The sequence below is a fragment of the Macrobrachium nipponense genome, chromosome 32 (assembly GCF_015104395.2).
Source record: "Macrobrachium nipponense isolate FS-2020 chromosome 32, ASM1510439v2, whole genome shotgun sequence".
NCBI classification, from domain to species: domain Eukaryota; kingdom Metazoa; phylum Arthropoda; class Malacostraca; order Decapoda; family Palaemonidae; genus Macrobrachium; species Macrobrachium nipponense.
Window position 1 is genome coordinate 26,200,770 of NC_061094.1, and position 24,000 is coordinate 26,224,769.

The 24,000-nt window shown below is 41.0% G+C and overlaps 1 protein-coding gene across 1 annotated transcript in view; it reads left to right on the plus strand.

Moving 5' to 3' along the window:
* Positions 1 to 626: 626 nt before the first annotated feature.
* LOC135207285 (uncharacterized) overlaps positions 627 to 24,000 on the plus strand; it is a gene marked incomplete at its 5' end in the record, with an annotated part of 44,899 nt that continues 21,525 nt past the window's right edge. The window contains 1 exon segment of the mRNA XM_064238954.1: positions 627 to 802. Coding sequence (XP_064095024.1) covers positions 627 to 802 — 176 coding nt within the window.

A 24,000-nucleotide genomic window follows, 5' to 3' on the forward strand; every position in this document is an offset into this window, starting at 1 on the left:
AATAAAATTAGAACGTTGTAGGTAAGTAAAGAAAGCTAAAGCATTGTGTAAGCAAAGAAAAATGTGCTTTAGCTCATACTTACGCAAGGAAACTTAAACCCAAAACTGGATGACGATGTAACAGAGGCTATGGGATAACCCAAGACTTGTAAACATTGGTCATATGAGTGTGCCCATCAACTGTGGGGCCACAGTATGTATTGTACAGTCTACAGGAAGCTATCTCCATGTTGACTGCCAAGCTGAAACTAGCTTAATTTCATTGATTAGTATTAGTATTATGGTGAATGTTCCCTATCAGTGGGTGTAATACTTTTATTTAGGGATTAGCAAATGGAATAGATAATTATTTTTAATGTTCAAAACACACGTGAGAGAAGAATCATATTCATAAAAGAATTATGTTGCTCTAAAATAAGGATTTTGTATAGTAGATGTCAAGTATAGCATTTATGTTTTTAAAGTGATTATAGCAAGATGCTCTTGGATTCATTATGTTGAAAGTGACTGAGAACCTTTTCTTTCTAAGAGAAGATTGATTCATGAATGGTTTTATCATTTTTAAAACTGAATAATTCTTTTTATTCAAGACTGCAAAGTTTAATATGTGTACTTTATTTCCACAGATACCAAGGATATCATCACTCTAAACTTACCTCATGGTGACAGTTCTGTTGACTTTGCAGCAATGGTTAAGATATGTCTGGGCATCTCCCTATTTTTTACTTATCCAGTGATGATGTTTCCTGTGACGCATCTTCTTGACAAAACTTTAGGTTTTAATGCAGTTCCTTACAAAGGAGTAAGTACTTTTATGTTATTTTTGAACTCTAATTAAACATTTGCATTTAAATGAGGAATGAAATGGGTTTATAAAAAATGTTAATTAAACATCTGCATTTAAATGAGGAATGAAATGGGTTTATAAAAAATGTTAATTAAACATCTGCATTTAAATGAGGAATGAAATGGGTTTATAAAAAATCTGGAGACAGATTTTAATCAGTAAAGGTAAAAAATTATATGTGGATATAGAAAACTAGCCTGTAATAGCTTTGTTGTGGTGTTTTATCATAACATTTTTGTCATTCTGTCAACTTTTAGAAAAGAATTTGATGATTGGTATATGGATTCTGCTGACCTCTACAGGTAATAACTGTTGAGCTTGAAAAACAATAAAATAGAATCAACAGCTTGATCTTTCAAAACACTATGTGCAACATCAAAGCAGCTCAAGTGAGTTACCATTTTGACCTGGCCTGTTAGAGCTTTCTCTCCAAGTTTGTCCCTGCTTCTCTAGATAGATCTGTTCTTATTTCTTCCCATGCCTTTAAGTGGATATTTCATGTTCTGGTTTCAGTTGCATTCCTTTGAACAGCAAGCCTCTGCTAGCTTTCCCTGGTTGGATTTACTCGTAATTTAATTTACACTAGTGATGTACCTGCTGTGTGGTTCCATGTCATTTTTATCCATGGCAGTTCTTTGTATCTTTGTCTCCTTTAGTAAGTTGCCCTGAAAAATTTATGGTTAATTCTACAAGAATACAAACCAATGGTCTTTACATAGGAATTACCTTCAGCTCAAGTGGAGCAGGCTATTCTAAGCAACATGGTTGTTCAATAGTAGTTGAACTACTGGTGGGAGTGGTGAGGGGTACCCTCACCACCTCCCTTTGCTGAGTTGCGCAACCACTTGCCTTATAGCCTTCCTCCAGAGCATTTTCCGACTGTTATCCTGCACTTCATCCTGATTTTTTCCTGTTTTGTTGTGGCTTGTGTATATTGATATTTATTTGCTTATTTTCTTAATTTCTCTTTTGGAATATGCAAACCCAAGAATCATTCAAGCCTAAACCTCATCTTTGCCCTGGTGTGGGGAAGCGACGGTGTAACTGCTTCCTTTCATCCTTCGATGTTGACCCTCACTCCATTCGCGTTACAGATAGTGTTCAAGTTACGATAGTTCGTCTTACGATAATCAGATTTTAAAATAGGGTTAGCAATTAATACTGGTACTACAATATTTTGAAAATACATATTTTTAAATTTCGTGCACAATGGGCACAGGCAGCACCGTACAATCAGGCAACGAGAGAGGCCAAGTTGCAATGGCCTAACTTCTTTACCTCCATATCTTTGTCATCTTCTAGTTTAAAAAGTTTAAGGGAATGATGAAAGTACTGTTTTTACGTTATACATGTTGCATAAATTTGTATAACCATGAAAAACCGAACATGAAACAACTTTTTTGCTAAGTACAACCGAATCTGATAACAACATCCATTTTGCTTATATTTTAACCATCATACAATAGTAAACAATTACCATAGTTATGTTATAAATGATGTTATGTAGAATAGTACTGCTATAACTTTGTCATAACTTTAACTGCTATGAATAAAAAATCGTCAAGAAAATATACTGTAAAATTTAAACTGCAAGTTGTAGCTGAAGCTGAGAAATGACTATTATCGTGCATTGGCAACATGGGTAAAACTTTGATATGAATTCAAACACACAAACATAGATAAAACTGAGTGAAAATTATTTTAATGAACACTAATGGACATGAAAGTGCACATTTTACTGTTGCTTTCACACTGATAAAAGATAACGTAAAGCTCGTGTTACGATGAAAACAAGTGAAAATAACGAACAGAATCACTGGAATTTTGTGCAATCTATTAATGAAAAAAGTAATTTAGTTCACAATGAGACATATTAAAGTCATATTTCGACTTAAAAACACGTCATATAATGAAAAGTGATTTGTTCCATTTAAGTAAAGTATCTAGATATTCATTTATGCTAACTAGGAGCAAGAACATTTGCTGAGATGTGAGTTAATTACGACGAAATACACTCATGTTTGCCATCAGCTGATTTCCAAACCAAAACATTGACTGCTTTGTTAGTATTTTATAATAATAATACTATAATATGAGGATACGTGCAATATTATTGGATACAGCGAAGTAATCTTTAACTTAAAAAACTTCATGGAAAAGGTGCATATTTATTTCGTTTGTATTTTATAATTATTAAACGTGCCATTTCTTGTTCAGTTTCTTTTTGTACTGAATTGTTGTACAATCTGATTCTTGTTTCGTGTTCAATTTCGTTCTGTACTTAATTATCATACATCAGAATGCATTGAACCTCCAAAATTAGCCAAAATTAATAATTACCATACTGTGTATTAATATAGGCTATAGAGTATACTGTAGGCTAGGCTAATGTGTATGCATACAATGTATCATAGTGTACGCTAGGCTAACTCTTGTTAGTGTTATTCAGTTTCTCTTTGTAATGAGAGAATTAGCTGATATTAATATTAATAACTACTATACCGTATATGCATAGAGTAGCTATACTGTGTAGTGTAGGCTAGGTATATATGTGAAGATGATACTGATTACCGTACTGTAGACTAGGCTATATTTGAGATACAATTCTTTCAACAAGCGATGGGTTTTTTGGAACGTGTATATGTTGCAAACGTGTGCTCCATTACTGATCCTTGTGTTCGGTGTTTTGATTGGTCCCCAGAGCAGTGGATCCCCTTCCTTGGAGGGATATTCTCCTCCAAGGATGCCGGGTAGCTCCTTGTCTCTTCCTGTGCGACTCCCTGTGGCTGCTACCTCATCTAGGGAAGAAGTCACTCCCTCATATTCCCTGTTTCTTTGGCAATGAGCGTTCACATGGGAGGGTGAAGGCCGATCACGACTTCCTCCATTTTTGGGGGGAGAGCAATCTCCCCCTGAGAAAAGGGAGGCAGCCCCTACTACCCCATCTTTTGCAGGTCTGGGAGAGATTAGGGAGACATTTCAATTGCTTAGGAACCTCTTGCCCTACCTAGGTCATCCTGTGGAGCCATTGGTGGGGGGATTGATTACACACCTTGGTGTCTCCAATTTGTGTCAGTGACTGGAACTACAGTTTCAGTTACGGGATCCAGTGGAACCACTACTATGGTCATCCATCTGGTCCCATTGATGTCTACGCCCCCTCGAATGTCTCCTGATGCTGAGGATCTTCTGGACGAGTTGTTGAAGAGGTACAAGCGGGATCAACTGCAATGACGTTGAAGAAGAGACCCCATTTGCCTTCAATGTCATCATCAGCGTCTTTGTCACCTTCCTTCTCCTCCCCTTCTCCTTCCAAGGATCCCATTATGAGAACAGACCCGAGGAAGGTAATGGTTGCTACTCTCAACCATAATCCCTGTTGGCCCTCTCATGGTATGCCTTCTTGCATGGAAGAAGCATTGGGATCTCTTTATGGCTCCCACTTGTCTCATGACTGGGAACCTCTGTGTAGCAACATCATCCATTGCACACTCCCATGCCTCAGACGCTTACCATGGCAGCCCTTCGTTCTAGGACCGGAACGGACGCATGCATGGGTGGGTGTCTAAGAGGGGACATGGGGCAACTTGAGAGGACTGCAATTCAGAAGGGCTGGAAGGCCCTCTCCCCAAGGGCACAGACACCCTCGAGTTGCAGAGGCCCTACTTTGAGATTATCAAACTGATTAGTCTGTACAGCAATCTCGGGTAAGAGACTTTAGTTGCTGATGAGGTAGTTCTTTCAGGCCTCGAAGCACTAGTCGGAACGCGCAAGGAATCTTCACCTTCGATCGAGTTGCCATGGTCAAAGCTTGCTGAGTTGGTCCTGGGCCAGGTGTGTTGTCTTGTCTCTGGGAGAGAGAAGTCACTTCAGTCCAGCTGATCTTCAAGCTGCTTCCTCCAACTCTTCCTCATCAGAAGTAATTCTGCAAGCCCATGGAGAGGTCAATTCCAACAGTACAGGTTGGCCTGGACTTAGTTTGTCTCAGTCTGTGTCTGCCATTGGAGCAGCTCCATGTAGAGAGCAATCTCCCTCTCACATGAGGAATCAGCAACCTTGGAAACTACTGCCATGACAGCATTTCAGGCAGTCTCTTGGCTGGACCATTGGTCCACCACTGTATTCAATCTTCTTAGCCTAATGAGGAATCACTGATAATCTTGCATATTTATTGAACATTTAATGTCACTTGATTATATATGAGATACAAAAGAAATGCTGGACAGTTTTATAATGCTGGACAGTTTTATACATGGCCGGTTACCTAAACATTGGCAGTTCTTTTTCTGACGTAAAGAAATGCCTCCCAAACTTACTATAACACACAGTTACTTAAAGTAATGATTCTCATAGAACACAACACACTGTAGCCAAGGTTATCACTTCCGCTTTGTTGTTAACCAATGAAGATGTGGCCAACCTTAGCAGACTGTTCCTGTTTGGAGATAGGACTATCACCTACCTAGCCCACCAGACAGCTAACCTGTGGGCAGACTTGACACTGCAAAGGAGAGGTGTAGTTCTCTCCTGAGTCCCAGGTTTGTTGGTCCTGAATCTGAATCAGTCTTGACCCTGAGGAATGGACCATTGCTAGGTTTTGCTACTCTCTTCGACAGGGAGCAAGTGGCCACCGCGTTGGATTATCAGAGAGTGGTAGACAATGACTGTCCCATCCACAGTGCAGTGGCAAAGACCTGCTTTTTGCGTGCAACTGCAGCCAGACTTATGGGGAGGCTGGCCCTTCCTGTACAGGTCCTAGGAAACCCTAGAATCCTAAGGACCCTTATAAGAACACCCAACCTTCTTCTGCTTCCATCAGGAAGAATGCGAACCAGCAGCCCTTTTGGTCCTCTACCCAGCCTGGTAGAGGAGGTAAGGGGAAGAAGGGAGAAGGATGCTAGGGGCGGCATTCCCCTTCACATGCTGCCTCGGGTTTTGTCTGTCGAGCCGTTGGGCAACGTGGCAGCGGCATGGAGCAGAGACCTGGGTAGTAAATGTCTTTTGGGTGGACTATTTACTTCCCTTTTAGGTTTCCTCCACCTCTCACCATCCTTCCAGTCCAGGTAAAGGTGATGCTGTGATGCTGGAGAAGGACACCGGAAGTCTCGACAGATCGGTCTCCAGGCTTTGAGAGCAGGATCTTTCTCATAGAGAAAGCATCGGGGATGGAGACCGGCCATAGGTCTATCTGCTCTGAACTGATTTGTTCGCCAGATTCGGTTCAAGATGGAAATGACACGGTCAGTGCTTGTGGCTATCAGGGAGTCCAACCTAATGCTTACGGTGGATCTGCAGGATGTGTTTCCAGATACCCATCCATCAGTCCTGCAAGTACCTCTGCATTATCCTCAATGGGACGGTGTACCTATTCACGACACTGTTTCAGGCTTTCAGCCACTCTCCAGGTGTTCACGCGACGACATGTGGCTAGTCGTGGCAAACTCTCATTTAAAGTTTCTCCAGGACAGAGATCCCCTTCTGGAGTTTTGTTGCAGCTTAGGCATTGACTTGAGAAATCAGACCTCATACCCAAGCAGAGGATAACGTACCTGGACATGCTGATGAATATGGCAGTAGTGAGTGTCCCACTTTCAGACTCCCGTATCAGCAGATTCAGGGAGGCAGCACAGTGATTTCTGTCCCAACAGGAACAACCAGCCCAGATATAGCAAGTTTTTCGCAGTCACCTGTCATCTTGGGAGAAGCTGGTTCCTCGTGGGCAGCTTCACCTTTGTTTCTTTCAGTAGAGAATGAGGGAGTTCTGGTCTTCAGCAAAAGGACCCGACATCCCTTCCCATTCCTCTCTCGGGAGAAGTGAGACAGGACTTACGAGAACCTCATAATAGGAGGTCAGCTCCACACTGCCCTTCCCGAGATGCTTCTGTTCTCGGATGCTTTGAGAGAGGGATGGGCGCACACGTGGAGTAGGTACTAACCTCAGGGATGTGGAATCAGAACGACAGGCACCCCCGCATCAACATCCTAGAATTCAAGATGGCTTTCCTAGCTCTCCAAGAATTCCGGGATCAAGTGATGGGGTAGTCTGTGGTACTGATGAGAACAATAGCATGGTAGTGGGTTACATCAACAAGCAAGTGGGACTAATGTTTCTTCAACTTTGTCAGTTGATGGTGCAAGTACACAAGTTGGTGGTAGCTTACTCAATGCAGTTGTCAGCCAGATAGTACATTCCAGGCAAGAAGAATGCAGTGACAGACAAACTCAGTCTTCTGGGTCAAGTGATAAGGAAAATATTCAACTTTCACACCTCACATACACTCAAGCACACAAATTTTATACACTGAATTTATATATATATATATATATATATATATATATATATATATATATATATATATATATATATATATATATATATATATATGTATACAGAATCACAAAAGTTAGGAACGTGATAAATCCATAAATAAAGATAAATGCCACGAAAGGCATTATTTTTCCTTCGTGGCATTTATCTTTATATATATATATATATTATATATATATAATATATATATATATATATTATATATATATATGTTTTACTTGTCAAAAACGCAAGGGGAAAAAGGAAAAAATGGATTGCTTCTGACTTACCTTAGATAACTGTTACTTACTTTAGATAACTGTTAAGGGGTATACAAGGGTGCCATTGAAAAACTTCAGCTACTAGCTCTAAATTACATTTATTTGCAATGAAAACATTGCATGGTCTGAGATTACTGGAAGGCATATGGCCTTGTGGGAAGAGCACCGGGTGCGGTCTGCCTTACTCTTATCATTCACACTATGATGAAATGTCCAAATTCAACAATTAATGCCAGGCTGGTTTCCAAATTGATGATCTAACGGTATGATAATTGCTTGCAAGGAGACAGGAGGCACGGAGCCAGCAGTGGCAATCTGAAAATTAATCCCAAATTACACACAACATAAAAATAAAGAATTCTCACACAATATTTATGTCTAACGCACTATGGAGGGAATTTATCCTTAATCACACACAATGGGAGAACTCTAGTGCTTAAAGAGAATGGCTCAATGAAGATTTTTGTTTATCTGGGACGATCACAAAGGTAGCATGCGGCCGCTAGGTAGAAAGGAACAAAGGGAGGGTCGTTTGAGAAGTAGGAATTTCAATTGGAAAATATGGGAGAGTTTATTTGACTCGGAGTAAAAGAAACTGGCAATATGACTATCTCAGACGTACCTGGGTTCCTTATGGAGAGTAATCTGGAGAGGATGGCGTCGGCTTTGTCCAAGTTTATGGCATGCCAGTCAGCACCTTTGTTTAGGCCTATGGGCAGGCGGGATCGGATGTCTGTCCGGGATGCAAGACTGAGCTGGACTGAAAGCAAGGTCAGGTGCTACTGCTTGAGGTTGGGGGTAGCTTTTCCCCCCCGTTGGCAGGTCATTCTGGAAACAGACGTACAGCCAGCGAAGGATTTACAGGATAAGGGATCTTATGAGTAGGCCTAGGAAGTACCTATCTAGCTACACACTCCCCTTGGGATATGTCCCTAATTCTTAGAGGGTTTTTAATCCCCACTACCATGACTGGCGCTGGACATGCCTATGTCTACCCTGGCCTGAGTTTCCCTCCTAAAGTCAGCTGATGTTAGGAGTAAGATGGCTGCCGTGTCTAGTTAAATTAATTCTCTAACTACTGGAGAGACAAGGTGATCTATAAATGTAACAATACATACATATATATATATATATATATATATATATATATATATATATATATATATATGTATATATATATATATATATTTACTTTGGTACTTTGACCTACGAGTGAATTAACATACGCGTTTTCCTAGGTATGAGTTGGTAAACGGTCAATTTTTTGCTTTGTTACACGAGCAAAAAATTAAGGTGCGAGCTCAAGATGCCACTGCTATGTAGATGGCATGGTTACGAAAATTAAGATAAGCAAAAAAGAAAAAGTAAATATGCATCTTTCCTTTGAATATTTAAAAAGTTGTACATTACTTCACTGTATCCAATAATATAGTATGTATTCTCATATTATTGTATTATAAAAGGGATTTTCACAAAGGAAAAATCTATTTCTGGGGGAAGACCTGTGTCGCCCGGTGAAATGTCCCTATAGCACTCATTTCTAGGTATAAATAAATGCTAAATATACCAGAGAAAAAAGCCATATGGAATGCTGGAGTTACTACCCCCAGCTCGCTCACCCTTATAGGGTGTCGGTATAGCACACAGGAGACTTTGCCAATTAGAAGTCTCCTCTCTCAAAATCCCCTCTAGAGAGGTGCCGTTACAACTTCTACCATCCGCTTGCTACTACTACCTCTGCCAGAAACCCTCATTCCTGAAATACGCACCCAAGCTTGGGCCAGCTAAAGGGTGGGGAAAGGAAAAAGAGAGGGATGGGTTCACGGGGCGACACAGGTTTTCCCCAAAAAATTGATTTTTCCTGTCAAAATCCCTTTTCTGGGCTCGACCTGTGTCGGCCGGTGAAATAGTAGCAGAGAATTGGCCATACAAGCTTGGTAAACAAAAAATTTATATGAAAGGAAAATAAAAATTCCTTAAAATTATTGTTTTAATAACCAAGGTAAGAATGACAAATTACAAGTGGTAAAACACACCTAATATGACCAAATCCATACTATCCTGGGAAAAAGCAACAGGTAATGAACATAAAAACAAATATAATTAATGAACTATGTACATGCACAGGAGTGGGTTGAAGAGCAATCCAGTCCGGAACAAAAGGCAGAAAGGCAGGGACTACGAGCGAGGCAGGTAGGTGAGGGTGAGTACCAAAAGATAATTAATAGAAAAATAATAAAATACAGATATAAAGTTACATAACTTGGCCGTATCAGGGGAGACAGTGTTCCCTGCGGCCACTGCTGAATATTTAAGGGCCTCTAGATTTTTCAGATAGTGGCGTTTAAATACTGTCGGGGATTTCCAACCTGCATATTTTATAAGATCCTCAAAGTTCATATGATGAAAATAATTAACTGAGGTAGCCACTGCCCAGATATCATGAACATGAGGGACTGAATCCGGATTGGCTCGTTTAATAAAATAAAGAATTTGTTGTCTGATTGCCTTCAAGGAAATGGTTCCACCTTTCTCTCTAATAAAAAGAGGACCTGAAGACTTTTTAGAAGTTCTGCCTAGATAAGATTTTAATGTAAAGATAGGACATAATGATGGGTCCTGTGGAAGAGGGCCAATCTTCCATGGAGACCACCTTTTTTGTGGAGAGAGCAGAACTTCTCCTGATGGGAGGAAATCAATATGATTTGGTTCTCTAGAGAGAGCCGACAGTTCAGATATTCTGGCGCCTGAGGCCAGACTCATTAAAAATAATGTTTTCCTGAGAAGGGTTATATATGAGCATGAATCTTTATCAGTATCTGAAGCCAACTTGAGTACGTCATTCAAAAACCAGGAGACCGTGTGAGGGCGGTCTACCGGTCTCAGACGAGCACATGCTCTAAGGATAGACGAGAAGTACGAATCTGTTAAATCAATATTAAAGCCAAACTGAAATATCTTCCTCAAGGCAGATTTAGTTGTAGCAATGGTACTAGCAGCTAGGCCTTTTTCGAACAGAGTTCTAAAAAGTGAAATTGTCAGATTCGTAGTCATCTTCTGGACATCTGATTCTTTTAGAAAGAGGGCTAGCTTCCTTACTGCCGAATCATACTGCCTGAGTGTTGATTCTCTTTTGTCTGACTCCACGAACAGGGTGTTTAGTGGGTCAATACTAGCATCCCTCTGTGCTGCAAACTTCATGAAGTCCATAAAGTTAGGGCATTCAGAATTCTTGAGGAAGCTGACACAGTCCGAGTTTGTACTATTTGAGTCAGTTTTGGGTTGGGAATCCATCTGGGACGGAGTTTCAACTCTAGTAGAAGAGGAAACCAATTGCTCTTCGGCCAGTTGGGTGCTACCAATGCTATCTGTCCGCTGAAAGATCTGAGTTTGTGTAGAACTTTTAGCAAGAGGTTTATTAGCAGAAATACGTAAATCTTCTGCCAATTGTTCCAGTCAATGGACATCGCATCTGTGGTGTGAGCCAGAGGATCCAGATTGGGAGCCACATAACACGGAAGTTTGTGATTGGACTCCGTGGCGAACAGGTCTACCTGAAGGCCCGGGATTTGTTGGCAAATCCAACGGAATGATTTTGTGTCCAAGGACCACTCCGACTCAAGCGGAGTTGTTCTAAATAGTGAGTCCGCAATGACATTCCGTACTCTTGCCAGGTGAGTAGCTGACAGGTGCCAATAATCTGCAATCATCACATGATTTATTTGGCTCGACTTGGAGCCTCCTCTGTTTATGCAATAAACTATCACTGCGCTGTCCGAGACTAGTCTGATATGGACGTTCCTGGCCGGAGCTAGTCGTTTCAAGGTCAGGAAAATGGCCATTGCCTCTTAGTATGTTGATATGGACCTGGCGGAATGTTGTCGACCATGTTCCTTGAACCTTCTTGTACTGAGAGTAGCCCCCCATCCGCTCAGAGAGGAGTCCGTGTGGACTATCAGAGACGGCGGGGGAAATTGTAGTGGCACTGATTTGGAAAGACTCCGGACTTCCGTCTATGGGCGGAGTCTTTTCCTTAATATTGGTGGAATCAAGGAGATTTTGTCTCTGAACTTGTTGTTGGCTCCTTTCCGCCAAACTCGATTGATATCCTTCGGTCTGGCTTTCAACAGAACATCTGTTATTGAAGCAAACTGAAGTGAACCTAAGATTCTCTCTTGGGTACGACGAGAAGCCCGTTTGTTCTTGAGGAATTGTCTCGTAGCTTTTGCTATCTCTCTGCACTTCTTTGGCGGAAGAAATAGTTTGTGTGTGGTTAGGTCCATTGAATTTCCCAACCATTGAAAGCAAGACGCCGGAATGAGACGGGACTTATCCTTGTTTATCTGGAAACCCAGGTAGTCTAGGAATTTTATTACTTTGGCTGTCGCCTTGCAACATTCCTCGTCGTTGGTTGCCCAAATGAGCCAGTCGTCTAGGTAAGCTACTAACATCACCCCCTGAGCTCATAGTTCCTGTACTACTGTCTCTCCTAGTTTGGTGAATATTCTGGGCGCTATGTTGAGCCCGAATGGCATGACTCTGAACAAGTAAGCTTGTTTTCATAGTTTGAAGCCAAGGTATGGAGAGAAGTTTCTTGCTATCGGTACATGATAGTAAGCGTCTGTAAGATCGATAGAGGAGGTGACAACCCCACGGGGAAGTAAGGTCCGCACCTGCGAGACGGTTAGCATGCAGAACTTGTCGCATTGAATGTATGAGTTGAGATGGGACAAGTCCAGAATCACTCTTCGTTTGTCCGAGTCCTTCTTCGGTACACTGAACAAACGTCCTTGGAATTTCAGGTGACTGGCTTTCTTTATTGCCTTCTTTTGAAGAAGGTCTTTGGCATAGTCTAGAAGGTCTGTCGTTGGAATCTGATGGAAACTGACTGGTGGAGGAGGCCCTTTCTTCCATCTCCACCCCAGACCTTTCGATACAATAATGTGGGCCCACGTACTGAAGGTCCAATTGTCCCTGTAGAGGTACAGTCTCCCGTCTACCTGCAGAGACTCCTTGATTGGTTGAGGTCTTACTTCCTCTGCCTCCTCTGAAGCCTCTGCCTTTAGAGTCAGCTCTCTGCCGGTAAGCACCTCTAGCTCTGCTACCCCTTGCTTCATAGCCCCTGCTATTATAGCCTCGAAACACCCCCTGTGTTTCAAAGGAGGCATTGAAGGCTGGGGAAGTCACAAGGGCAGCCGTACTCGAAGGCTGTTGAGTCGGTTGACTCTGCAGCAGAACAAACTGTTGTTGTGGTTGTGCCTTAGATGTCGAAGGCTTGTTCATCTTGGAGACAGGAACTGCCTTTACCACTGCTTGAGACTGAGAGGTCTAGATAGGCTGATACTTCTTAGGCCTCTTCCTACTTTTGGATTGTGGTCCGGGGGTCTCGAACTTCCTTTTGAAGGGAAGTCCCCAGCGGACACGAAGGTTCTGGTTAGCCCTAGCCACCTCGCTGAGGACGCTGTTAACCACGTCCTCAGGAAAGAGGTTGGCCCCCCAGATCGATGCCTTTATGAGCTTGTTAGGCTCATGCCTGATGGAGGCATTAGCAAAGACATGCTTCCTGCAGGCTCGTCTAGCTACATTAAAATCATACAGGTCCGATTGAAAAGCCTGCAGCAGCGACTTCGTCAGGACCCGGAATAGAGGCTCCTCTACAAAGACAGAAGCTGTCAACTCTGCAGTGGTGACTGAGTTAATTGACCTGCTCAGCCTACATCTTGCTTCGAATTCCGCCTTAGTCATGGTATCCGGAATTCTAAGCAAACGTTCACTGAATTGTGTAGAGGCACACTCCGTATCGAGTTTGCCCACCGTGAACTTTGCCGGAGCACCAGCCCAACACTCCAGATCTCCAGGAAAGAGCAAAGAGGTAGCCTCCGTCTCTTTTAGCTGAGGCATGGGTTTGTCCTCCATCCCGGCTTGCAGTGTCAATTCCGCGATCTTTGATGTGCAAGGAGTCGGGACACTATCCGGTGCTACAAACATGGTATAGCAACCTTTGTGGGGCGTCAACTTGGTGTTGATGCACTCCCATTCCGTAAGGGTGCAGACCCATGCCGACTAAGCCTGATCTCTAGGGTAGATAATTCTCTCTTTCGGGACCTTGTCTACCCTGACCAATGCTTCCTCGGCTAGTCTAGCGTAGCCTGGGAAGGGGAATTGTAGGCCTGGCAGGAAAAATTCATAGTCTTCCACGGGTCGGGTTCCGCAACCCTCAATTGTAAGCTTGCCCTCTGAAAACGGAGCATGTAGAGCCAACCGCCATGGGTTGCTATTCTCGAATGGTGGGAGCTTAGATGCGTCCGGCACCGCAAAGGACTGCGGTGTGCTTCCGGACTGGAGAAATCCGGTCACCAATTTCTCCTGGGCTTGTAATCTTTGGGTCAGAGACATGATGGACTGTCCGGATGTCTCTAGACCCGAGGCGAGTTGAGTGGACATAGATTGAAGTCTCGAGTCCACTACTTCGCTCATCTTCTGCATGAAAGCCGCCTGGTCGAAGCCGGACTCCGTCAGTCTGGCTTTAGAAGACTTAGCTCTCGACCCCTTGGATGGGGGAGTAGCTTTGGCCGAGGAAGTCAAAGGCTTGGGGGCCAATGACGACCTGGCGGAGTCTGCCGGGGAAGGCTTGGCTGGTCTAACTGCCTTCGGCTGAGACTTCGTCTTCAAGGATTTTACCTTGGGGATTACCGAGCCCGACCTATCCCAAAAGATCCGCTTTATGATGGGAGGCGCTACTTCCGCCGTTACAGCTGCCGAAACCTTGGCGTTCGGGTAGAGGAGGGAGCACATCTCCTCCGACAGCATGTAGGGTTGGCCGGCTCCCACTTTCCTTCCAAACCTCCCTACCCAGCCCTTAAGGGTCGACATCGAGGAGGCCTTGAGCATCAGATCAACCTGTAAGAGATAATTAATTCAGGTTCCCCAGTGTCGGGGACTTTTCCTCGTTATCTATTTTGGCTATTCGCAACCGATATGTGTAACTTAGAAATCAGAGTAACAATGAGGTGAGGATGCTACCTACTGACTCATCTGTTACGTTCCTAACAAGGCCGTAACACACCATGCAGGCTTCCGGGTGCCAGACCACGAGTCCCTCCAAGTGGATGGCGCAGCTGGCATGATACTGGCAGACCTCATGCCCATACGGTTTATACAGGATGGCTGGGCACCCCACCTCCTGGCAGCGAACCATCTGTAAGTTGGAAAGATACATGAGTATCGTCAAATAATGCCACCGGAGTTAATTCCGGCGGTATGAGTACACTTAAACTAGCTACTTAACCAGTTAAAGGTAATATCGACTATAATCTTCAACTTACTTGTTATTAACCCTCTTACGCCGATTGGACGTATTAGACGTCGAGTCAAAATGTCTCCCGTATGCCGATTGGACGTATCATACGTCGGCTCAAAAAAAGTTTTTTTAAAAATTCGCGGAAAAATACTTATAGGCCTACCAGCCAAAAACTTTTGAATCACGTGCCTTGGGGGATGCTGGGAGTTCACGGATCAAGGCGTTGTTTTGTTTACAATCGCTACGCAGGCGGGCAAGCGCGAATTTCTTTCTTATCGCACTAAAAAGTATCAGTGACACATCTCAAAAATTATTTCGTCACTTTGACATAATTTTTGCACCATTTTAAATTATCCTTTACATAAAGTATATATGAAAATGTGCGCAATTTCATGTAAAATACAACCAAAAAAATACTCATGATTGTAGCTTTTATCAGTTTTGAAATATTTTCATATAAATAACGATAAGTGCAAAAATTTCAACCTTTGGTCAACTCTGACTCTACCGAAATGGTCGAGAAACGCAATTGTAAGCTAAAATACTTATATTATAGTAATATTCAATCATTTGCCTTCATTTTGCAACAGATTGGACGTCTCTAGCACAAACGCAATTGTAAGCTAAAATACTTATATTATAGTAATATTCAATCATTTGCCTTCATTTTGCAACAGATTGGACGTCTCTAGCACAATATTTCGATTTATGGTGAATTTATGAAAAAACTTTTTCCTTACGTTCGTGCGATAACTCTTCCGATAAATTTTTTCGTGCGATTGTCCTAATGTTTGCACCCTTTTAAATTTGCCGTTACATAGTTTTATATATGGAAAGGTGCGAAATTTCATGCACAATGCAACAAAAAACAACCCATGGTTGTAGCTTTTATCAGTTTCGAAATATTTTCATATAAATAACGTTAAGTGCAAAAATTTCAACTTTCGGTCAACTTTGACTCTACCGAAATGGTCGAAAAACACAATTGTAAGCTAAAACTCTTATATTCTAGTAATATTCAATCATTTACCTTCATTTTGCAACGACTTGGAAGTCTCTAGCACAATATTTCGATTTATGGTGAATTTATGAAAAAAAAAAAAAAAATTTTCCTTACGTCCGCGCGGTAACTCTTCCGAAAAAATCAGAATTTTTTTTTGTGCGATTGTCGAAATGTTTGCACTATTTGAAATTAGCTGTTACATAAAGTTTTATATATGAAAATGTGCGCAATTTCATGTAGAATACAACTAAAAATGATTGAAGGTTGTAGCTTTTCTCTTTTTTCGAAATATTTGCATATAAATCACGATAAATAGAAAAAAAATCACGTTCGGTCAAATTTGACTCTACCGAAATAGTTGAAAAACGCAATTGTAAGCTAAAACTCTTACGGCCTAGTAATATTCCGTCATATTTCTTCATTTTGAAACAAATTTGAAGTCTCTAGAACAATATTGTGATTTATGGTGATTTTTTGAAAAATATATTTACCTTCACTCCGCGCGCTGATTCGCGGCCGCAAGTCTCCGAAATACGTACATCGCATTATCCTAATATTTGCTCCTTTTCATATTAGCCGTTTTATAGATTTTTATATATCAAAATGTGCGCAAATTCATGAAGAATACAATAAAAAATAAGTGAAGGTTGTAAATTTTTCCATCTCCGAAATATGTGCATATAAAAAAATATATATATAAAAATTTCGACATTCGGTCAAATTTAACTCGTCCGAAATGGTCGAAATCTGCAATTCTAATCTAAAACTCTTACAGTATCGTAATATTAAATCATTTGTCTTAATTCTGAAACAAATTGGAAGTCTCTAGAACAATATTTAGAATTACGGTGAATTTTTGAAAATAAAATTTTTTTACGTCCGCGCGTTACGAATTCGTACATCATTTTGTGATAATATTTTTCCGGTGTTGCTTTTATTGTTTTACTATGTATTATATATCAAAATGATTGCAATTTAGTGTACAATACAACAACAAAAAAAAAAGTAACTCGTTAGCTTTGACCGTTTTTTGTACAGCGTGATTTGAATACAATTATCTATGAATTTTTTTTCGCTACCATATCTCGCATTATTTACATACTAAACTTCAGGCAATGACAAAAAAATGAGCCAAAAATGAACTCTTAATCTTTAAAACTAAGCGCGCTGTGATATTTTGAAAAAATTATTTTTTCCGCTTCCGCGCTCACTCCAAACCGGCGCCGGCATACAGGAGAGGTTTTGATTTTTAGGGCTTCGGCGTAAGAGGGTTAATAAAGCTCTGGATGTCTCCGCCTGCTCCGAAATCCATACTTGGGTATCGCCAAAGCTATAACCGGCGGAGTGGGCCTGATACGAGCAGAACAGGGAAACAAGGCAAAACCTAAGCCTGAGTCTGATCGCACTGGAGTAGAGTGGCAATACCCATCCAATTGGGGGCGCATTCTCCGAGCCCAGTTCTGCCCCCACCGGAGTGGGCAGCAGCAATAACATAGAAGAAGGAAAACAGAGCGGCAGGAACAACGGTACGTAGAACTCCGGTGTATACATCCTGGCGCATTTGATGGTAGACCACACTTCGCCGGAATAAACACAGGCCTGGAGACATACCAACAGAAGCTACTTAATAAATTTCTTAATATTAAGCTCTGAATGTCTCCGCCTACTCCGGAATCTATAATCTCATTATCACAATAGCTATAACCAGCGGGGTTGGCCTGAGTCTGATCGCACCGGAGAAGAGTAGCACTTCCAAGTCAATTAGAAACGCATCTCTAAGCCTAGTTCCGCCCCCACTGGAGTGGGGAAGCAGCGATAACACTAGAGAAGTACGGAAAACAGAGCAGCGGAACAGTGGTACGTAAAATCCGGCGTATAGCCTCATGGCGGGTGTGATGGTAGCCCACACCTCACCAGAAAAAACACAGGCGGAGACATACCAAGAGAGATTACATAATTTACTAATCCCCCAATCTCCTCCGACTAATCCCCAGGACCTTGCTCTACGCTCTAGCTGTTGTTCCTTGGTTGGATTACTTGGGCAGCGAGCTAACAAAGCAGCGCCAGAACGGGTCCGGGATTTTGTGGGGGGAATGTCTGGAGGAGAGTGGACGAGTCATGATCGTGTGGCCACGGCAACCAATCAGTGAATACCACTTCTCGAGAAGCCGTTAACTAGCCTACTACTAAAGGGGCCAGAAGACGGTAGGCCAACTGACACCCTAAAGGAGGCAATGGCCCAGGCTACACTCAACAAAAATAATTCATAAAATAATTTATGAGGAATTATTGGAAGTAGTACTGACAAAACCGCACCCAACTAAGATCCCAGCCTGACCCTCCGAAATCGGTACAGATCCGGTCAGGTAGGCTAGGATGGCTCCTACAAGGACGTCACGAAGAGGACGCCTGGAACCTAACTCAACCCTCCAAAATCGAATCTATCGATCTGGTCAGGTAAGACAGGCCTAGCCCCTACATACGTAACAAGAGAGAAACTCTCTAGTCTTGGTCCACCCTCCAAGCCAACATATCTGCCTGGTCTGGTTGGCGGTACAAGGAACCACTAAGGGTGGTGTGATATACACAGCCCTCCTAGCTTATCCTCCAAAACCTTGCCTAGGTCTGGTCGGATAGGCCAGGGTAGGACATTGTGAAGAACTTCCAACCTCAGTAAATAGCAATACAAGACTATAATCAAAAACTAGAATAGAAATATACATGCATGAGTACCGTGAATGAATGAGGAACTTCACCTCTAAAAATAAACTGGCGTACCGCTAGGCTAGCCTAGGATGCCAAAACACAACACTCGGCAATAACGTTATGAAGCATATCACCGTACGCACGAAAGGGAACCAACACGCTCCATAGGGACTGATGATAACGAAAAAAGGGGCCTTATAATAGGCTAATAACGTAAGATCAAACCGTAAAAAACAAAGCCTCAGTATACGTCAGGAGTGAGATGGGCCCTATAATAGGCTAATAACGTAAGGTCAAACCGTAAAAAAACAAGGCTCTCAGTATTCGTCAGGAGCAAGAATGACAATAAGGAATACGAAAACAGAAGCCTATACAGAGAAGTGCAAAACGGTGAATAAAATACACAGCAAGGTAAAATCTGATATAATCGCGCACGCCACCAACCATGCATCTAAAATGGCGGATCGTGAGAGTATCATACCCAGCTCCCAAGAACAAGAGACTTAAAATAACGGCCAAAAAAGGATGCAGCGTTGCCCCAACGTGTTCAAAAATGATAAATGGAATACTCAACTTAGATGAAGAAGCTTCTTGATCGATGGAGACACGGTGAGTGCTATTCCAGGAATTAGGGTTTCTGGCAGAGGTAGTAGTAACGAGCGGATGGTAGACGTAACGGCACCTCTCTAGAGGAGGATTTTGAGAGAGGAGACTTCTAATTGGCAAAGCATCTGTGATAAGTGGCTTCCACTCGCCTGTGTGCTATACCGACACCCTATAAGTGTGAGCGAGCTGGGGTTAGTAACTCCAGCATTCCATATGGCTTTTTTCTCTGGTATATTTAGCATTTATTTATACCTAGAAATGAGTGCTATAAGGACATTTCACCGGCCGACACAGGTTGAGCCCAGAAAATACTAATATAGCAGTAAATGTTTTGGTTTGGAAATCGGCTGATGGTGAATACAAGCGTATTTTGCCATACTTAACTCAATTCTGAGTGAATTTTATAGCTTCTAGTTAGCATAAATGAATATCTAGATACTTGACTTATATGAGACAAGGTCATTTTTTGTTATATGACAATTTTTGAAGTAAAAATATGTCTTGAATACATCTCGTTGTGATTGTGAATGGAATTATTTTATTTCATTAACAAGATTGTGTTGGCAGCATGTTTATTGAGTAAAAAATTCTATGATTCCATTCGCTATTTTTACTTTATTTCATCATGAAATGAACTTTACGTTATTTATCTTTTATCAGCGTGAATGCAACAGTAAAATGTGTTCTTTCAAGCCCAGTAGTTTTAATTATAAAATTATTTCCTGTCAATTTTATCTGCAGTTGTGTTTGATGGCATTTCAAACCACGCAAGTCATAACGGCCGAAATTTTGCTCATTATAAATCATAACCAAGTCCCCGAGTTTAATGACTTTGCGCCAGTGATGGCGACTATGCAACTTTCCTTGACTACTGTCAAAAGTTGCCATGTTATGGCGCAACACTCAATAATTTTGTAATGGTCTCTTGACTTACAGCATTTGATTATGCAAGTTGTAACTATACTCTGTTTTTCTCCATCTGTCCATCCGCCTGTGGTGTTTTTGTATGGTAACACTGCGTCCCGGGCTTTAGATAGTTACATTCAGCTTACATTCAACGATTATAATAATATCCTATTTCGAATATTAACGGTGTAATTCGCATACAGTAAATTATCAAAACACTTTTCAGTTGCAAATGTACACCCAGATATCCTTTTATTTACCTAAAACTTACACATAGCGTAACTGTCTAAAGCCCGGGACGCAGTGTTACCATACAAAAACACCACAGGAGGATGGACAGATGAAAAAAAACAGAGTATAGTATAGTAGATTCACATCAACCATGCATCTGATGTCTAGGCCTGTCTCTTATGAGACTCCAGATTGGCTGTTGATAAGCCAATCACAGGGCTGGAAACTCAGTCTCTTGATAGAGTTCACATAGGCAGGATATATGTTCCACCTCTCCTCAGGAACACATCTTTCAAAAGTATTTTTCAGGAGATTTGGAACATGCATCCTCCCTATTTTAACTCTCGAGAGAGACTGAGCGCTTCTAGCCCTGTGATTGGCTTATCAACAGCCAATCAGGAGCATTGTGAAGGACTGGTCTAGACATCAGATGCACGGTTGATGTGAATCAACTATAGCAATGGCGAGTTACGTCATTCAGTACAACACATGCCATGTGAAGGACTGGCCTAGACATCAGTTGCACGGTTGATGTGAATCAACTATAGCAATGGTGAGTTATGTCATTCAGTACAACATACGCCATATACTTGGCAAATCCACAACGTGTGCAATGGGGCTGCACAGTAAGTCAGAATGTGTCAAGTGCATCGGCAGCCTATAAATACAGTTCAAGGGCTTAATTAATTACAAATATACAGATGCCTTGGTTTTCAATTTTAAGTAAAATATATTTTGGACATTAGATTTTCTGTATTCTTGATAGAATTTGAGAACTCCAGATATACCTAAATATGACAAGGAATACGTACTACTAAAACAAAAATATATTTTTGTAATATAAATAAAGATGAAGTTTACCTTTTATTCACGGAATATGCAATTTTTAACATGTTTTATTTTAGGGAGTTCATTGCAATCAAATTTGGTGTAATTAGCATGTTCTGGAGTAAAAGAAATGAAAAGGCATTATCTATTTTGAGTAAAATACGTATATACGTATTGCATTAAAGATTTTCAGGTATTCTTGATATAATTTGAGAACTTCAGATATAGATAAATATGACACTAAGTACTATACTTTATAAAAGAAAATACATTTGGTAATTATATAAATATTTTTGAAATTTAAGTTTTATGCAGAAAGTTTATAGTATAGTTTTTCAACATGATTTTCTGAAGTTTGGGAAGGTGATTTTATTGTTTTCTTATATATATATTTATATATATATATATATATATATATATATATATATATATATATATATATATATATATATATATATATATTGCCAATGAACAAAACCTGCAGGAGAGTTTACATAATCACGAAGACAATCTCGTGGCACCGAGCTCTCTCGATCTGCCTCATTCCTGGCATTTGTAATTTTTTTTATCAAAATTGAGTTGTGCAGCACACAAGTGGCCAACACCAAGGATTCAATATGATCATGAAGATTTATTGGGGTATGAAACACACTGAATCTATGGGAGACAATGGAAAATATTGATTTAGTTATTGGACTATATATATATAGTATATATATATATATGGTGGCATCTATGTTCACGACTGTACAATTTCGTTACGTAAGTCGGAATATGTACTAAATCGCCAATAAATCGTCAAAAATCGTCATGCCTTCACAGAACTTGCCGTCCTGTAAAAACCGTTATATGTGAGTGTGGCCTAAATCATTGGCGATTTGTGCGTACGACTACATAAATACGTAATCTCATCTCAATTTGTGCAATACCAGAGCAATGGTTCATTGCAGAAGTTGTCATGGAGTCAATATCATCTGACCTATCTTTTTCTGGGAGCCCAAGTCTCGCGACTATAGGAGATTGATCACCAAACCCAGCCTTCACAACAGTTGCGGTCTGAAATCACCAGTGTGTGACCCAGTCGTAAGTTTACGGGAGCTTTATCCTTGTTGCTGATGCTCGATAATAGTCATTAGCAGCTTGAATAGTTTTCTCAGCTTCAGCTATAACTTGGTTTGAATTTGACAGTATATATTTCCTTGTTGATCTTTGATATATAGCAAATAAAGTTATTACATAAAAATATCATTTATATATATATATATAGATAATATATATATATATAGATATAGATATTTATACCCCTTTATATACATATATTTATATATATAATATACGGTACATATAATATATATATGTATATATATATATCATATATATATATATATATATATTATATATATACTATATTCGTATCTCTCTCTCTCTCTCTCTCTCTCTCTCTCTCTCTATCTCTCTCTATATTCCCTATAATATATATATTATATATATATATATATATATATATATATATTATATATATATATATATATATATATATATATAAAAATATCATTTATAACATAACCAGGTAATTATTTACTGTCATACAAGTCAAACTGATGATGTTTTTATCCAAGTTGGCTGTACTTGGCAAAAAAAGTTGTTTCTCATTCGGTTGTTCATGGCTATACACATTTACGCAACCAGACCTATATATATCTATATATATATATTATATATATATATATATAATATATATATATATATATATTTTGGTTATATATATAATATAATATATATATTTTCTGGGCTCAGCTCGTGTCGGCCTATGAAAGGATCCTTAATATCATTCTTTCTAGGCAAAATTAATCTAAATCTTACCAGAGAAAAACAAAATTAAGAAAATGTCAGTAAAACTGACTCGCTCACTCTATAAAAGAAGTGTCGGTATGAGAATAGGGGCGAGTGGGAACACTACCACGAGTCATTCACCATTTAGACCTTCCAATCCAAAATCCCCACTAGCGAGAGCTGATACTAACGGGTGATGCGGCCGTTACTACTACTACTAAGGACGCCACGGACAGCAGCGCCCCTAGCGGTCATCCTTAATATTTAGCAGTACGCGTTGAACGCATTTTTTCACGTGTGCCTATTTCTCGGATTTATCTCCACTTATTTACCATGGAACGTGCTGCCATCGCATCGGCTAAGTTAAGTGCCTCATAAGTAGTATTTTACCGTATTTTAGTCTTCCAGGAACCAGTATTTTCCTTCTAATAGGTCTATACGGTTTCCCGGTCGGCTAGTGGCGGCGCCATGCTGCCTCATGTCTAGAATTCCCGGTCTTCCATACTGGGACTTCTTGTACTTATGGGCTTACTATATCACGTTCATCGTTTTTACATCGTATTTTTAGCTAGGTTAGCCCGTCTACCATCCTCTTAGTTTGGTATTTAGGGCTATTCTGTATTCTGGCCCAGCATCCCAGCTCTTGCTCTTCATCGGCTATCGCTGGCTCCGAGTAGTCCTCTGTTCCTCGGAACAGTTTGCCTCCTCCTGGGCTTCCTTTTCTTTTACTAAAAGTGTCTTTTCCACCTGTTATGATGTAATTTTAGTTCTTTTTTAGGGTGTTAGGCTAGCCTAGGTGCATGTCCCATGTATTGGTACAGCCTGGTTCACGTGGCCCTCCCACGGTTGTGTTCCTATCGCGGCTTAGGCCACTGGCGGCCACGTGTTCCACCGCACCTACCCTTCCCCTTCCCTCCCTACAGGTATAGGGAGGGGTCTGGTGGACCCCTTGGTTGCTATGACAACCTCAGTAGCCTTCCTCCCTCCTTCTCTGAGGAGGCCAGGGGTTCTTCCCAGCGGGGGTGGGGTTTAGGGCGACCACGTGTTTCGGGTACCGGGTCTCCGAGCGGGTAGTTGTTGAGACGGGGAGGAGTAGCCCCCCCCCCCCCCTCTCTCTCTCCCGCCGCGTCACGCCGGGAACATCCATTGCTC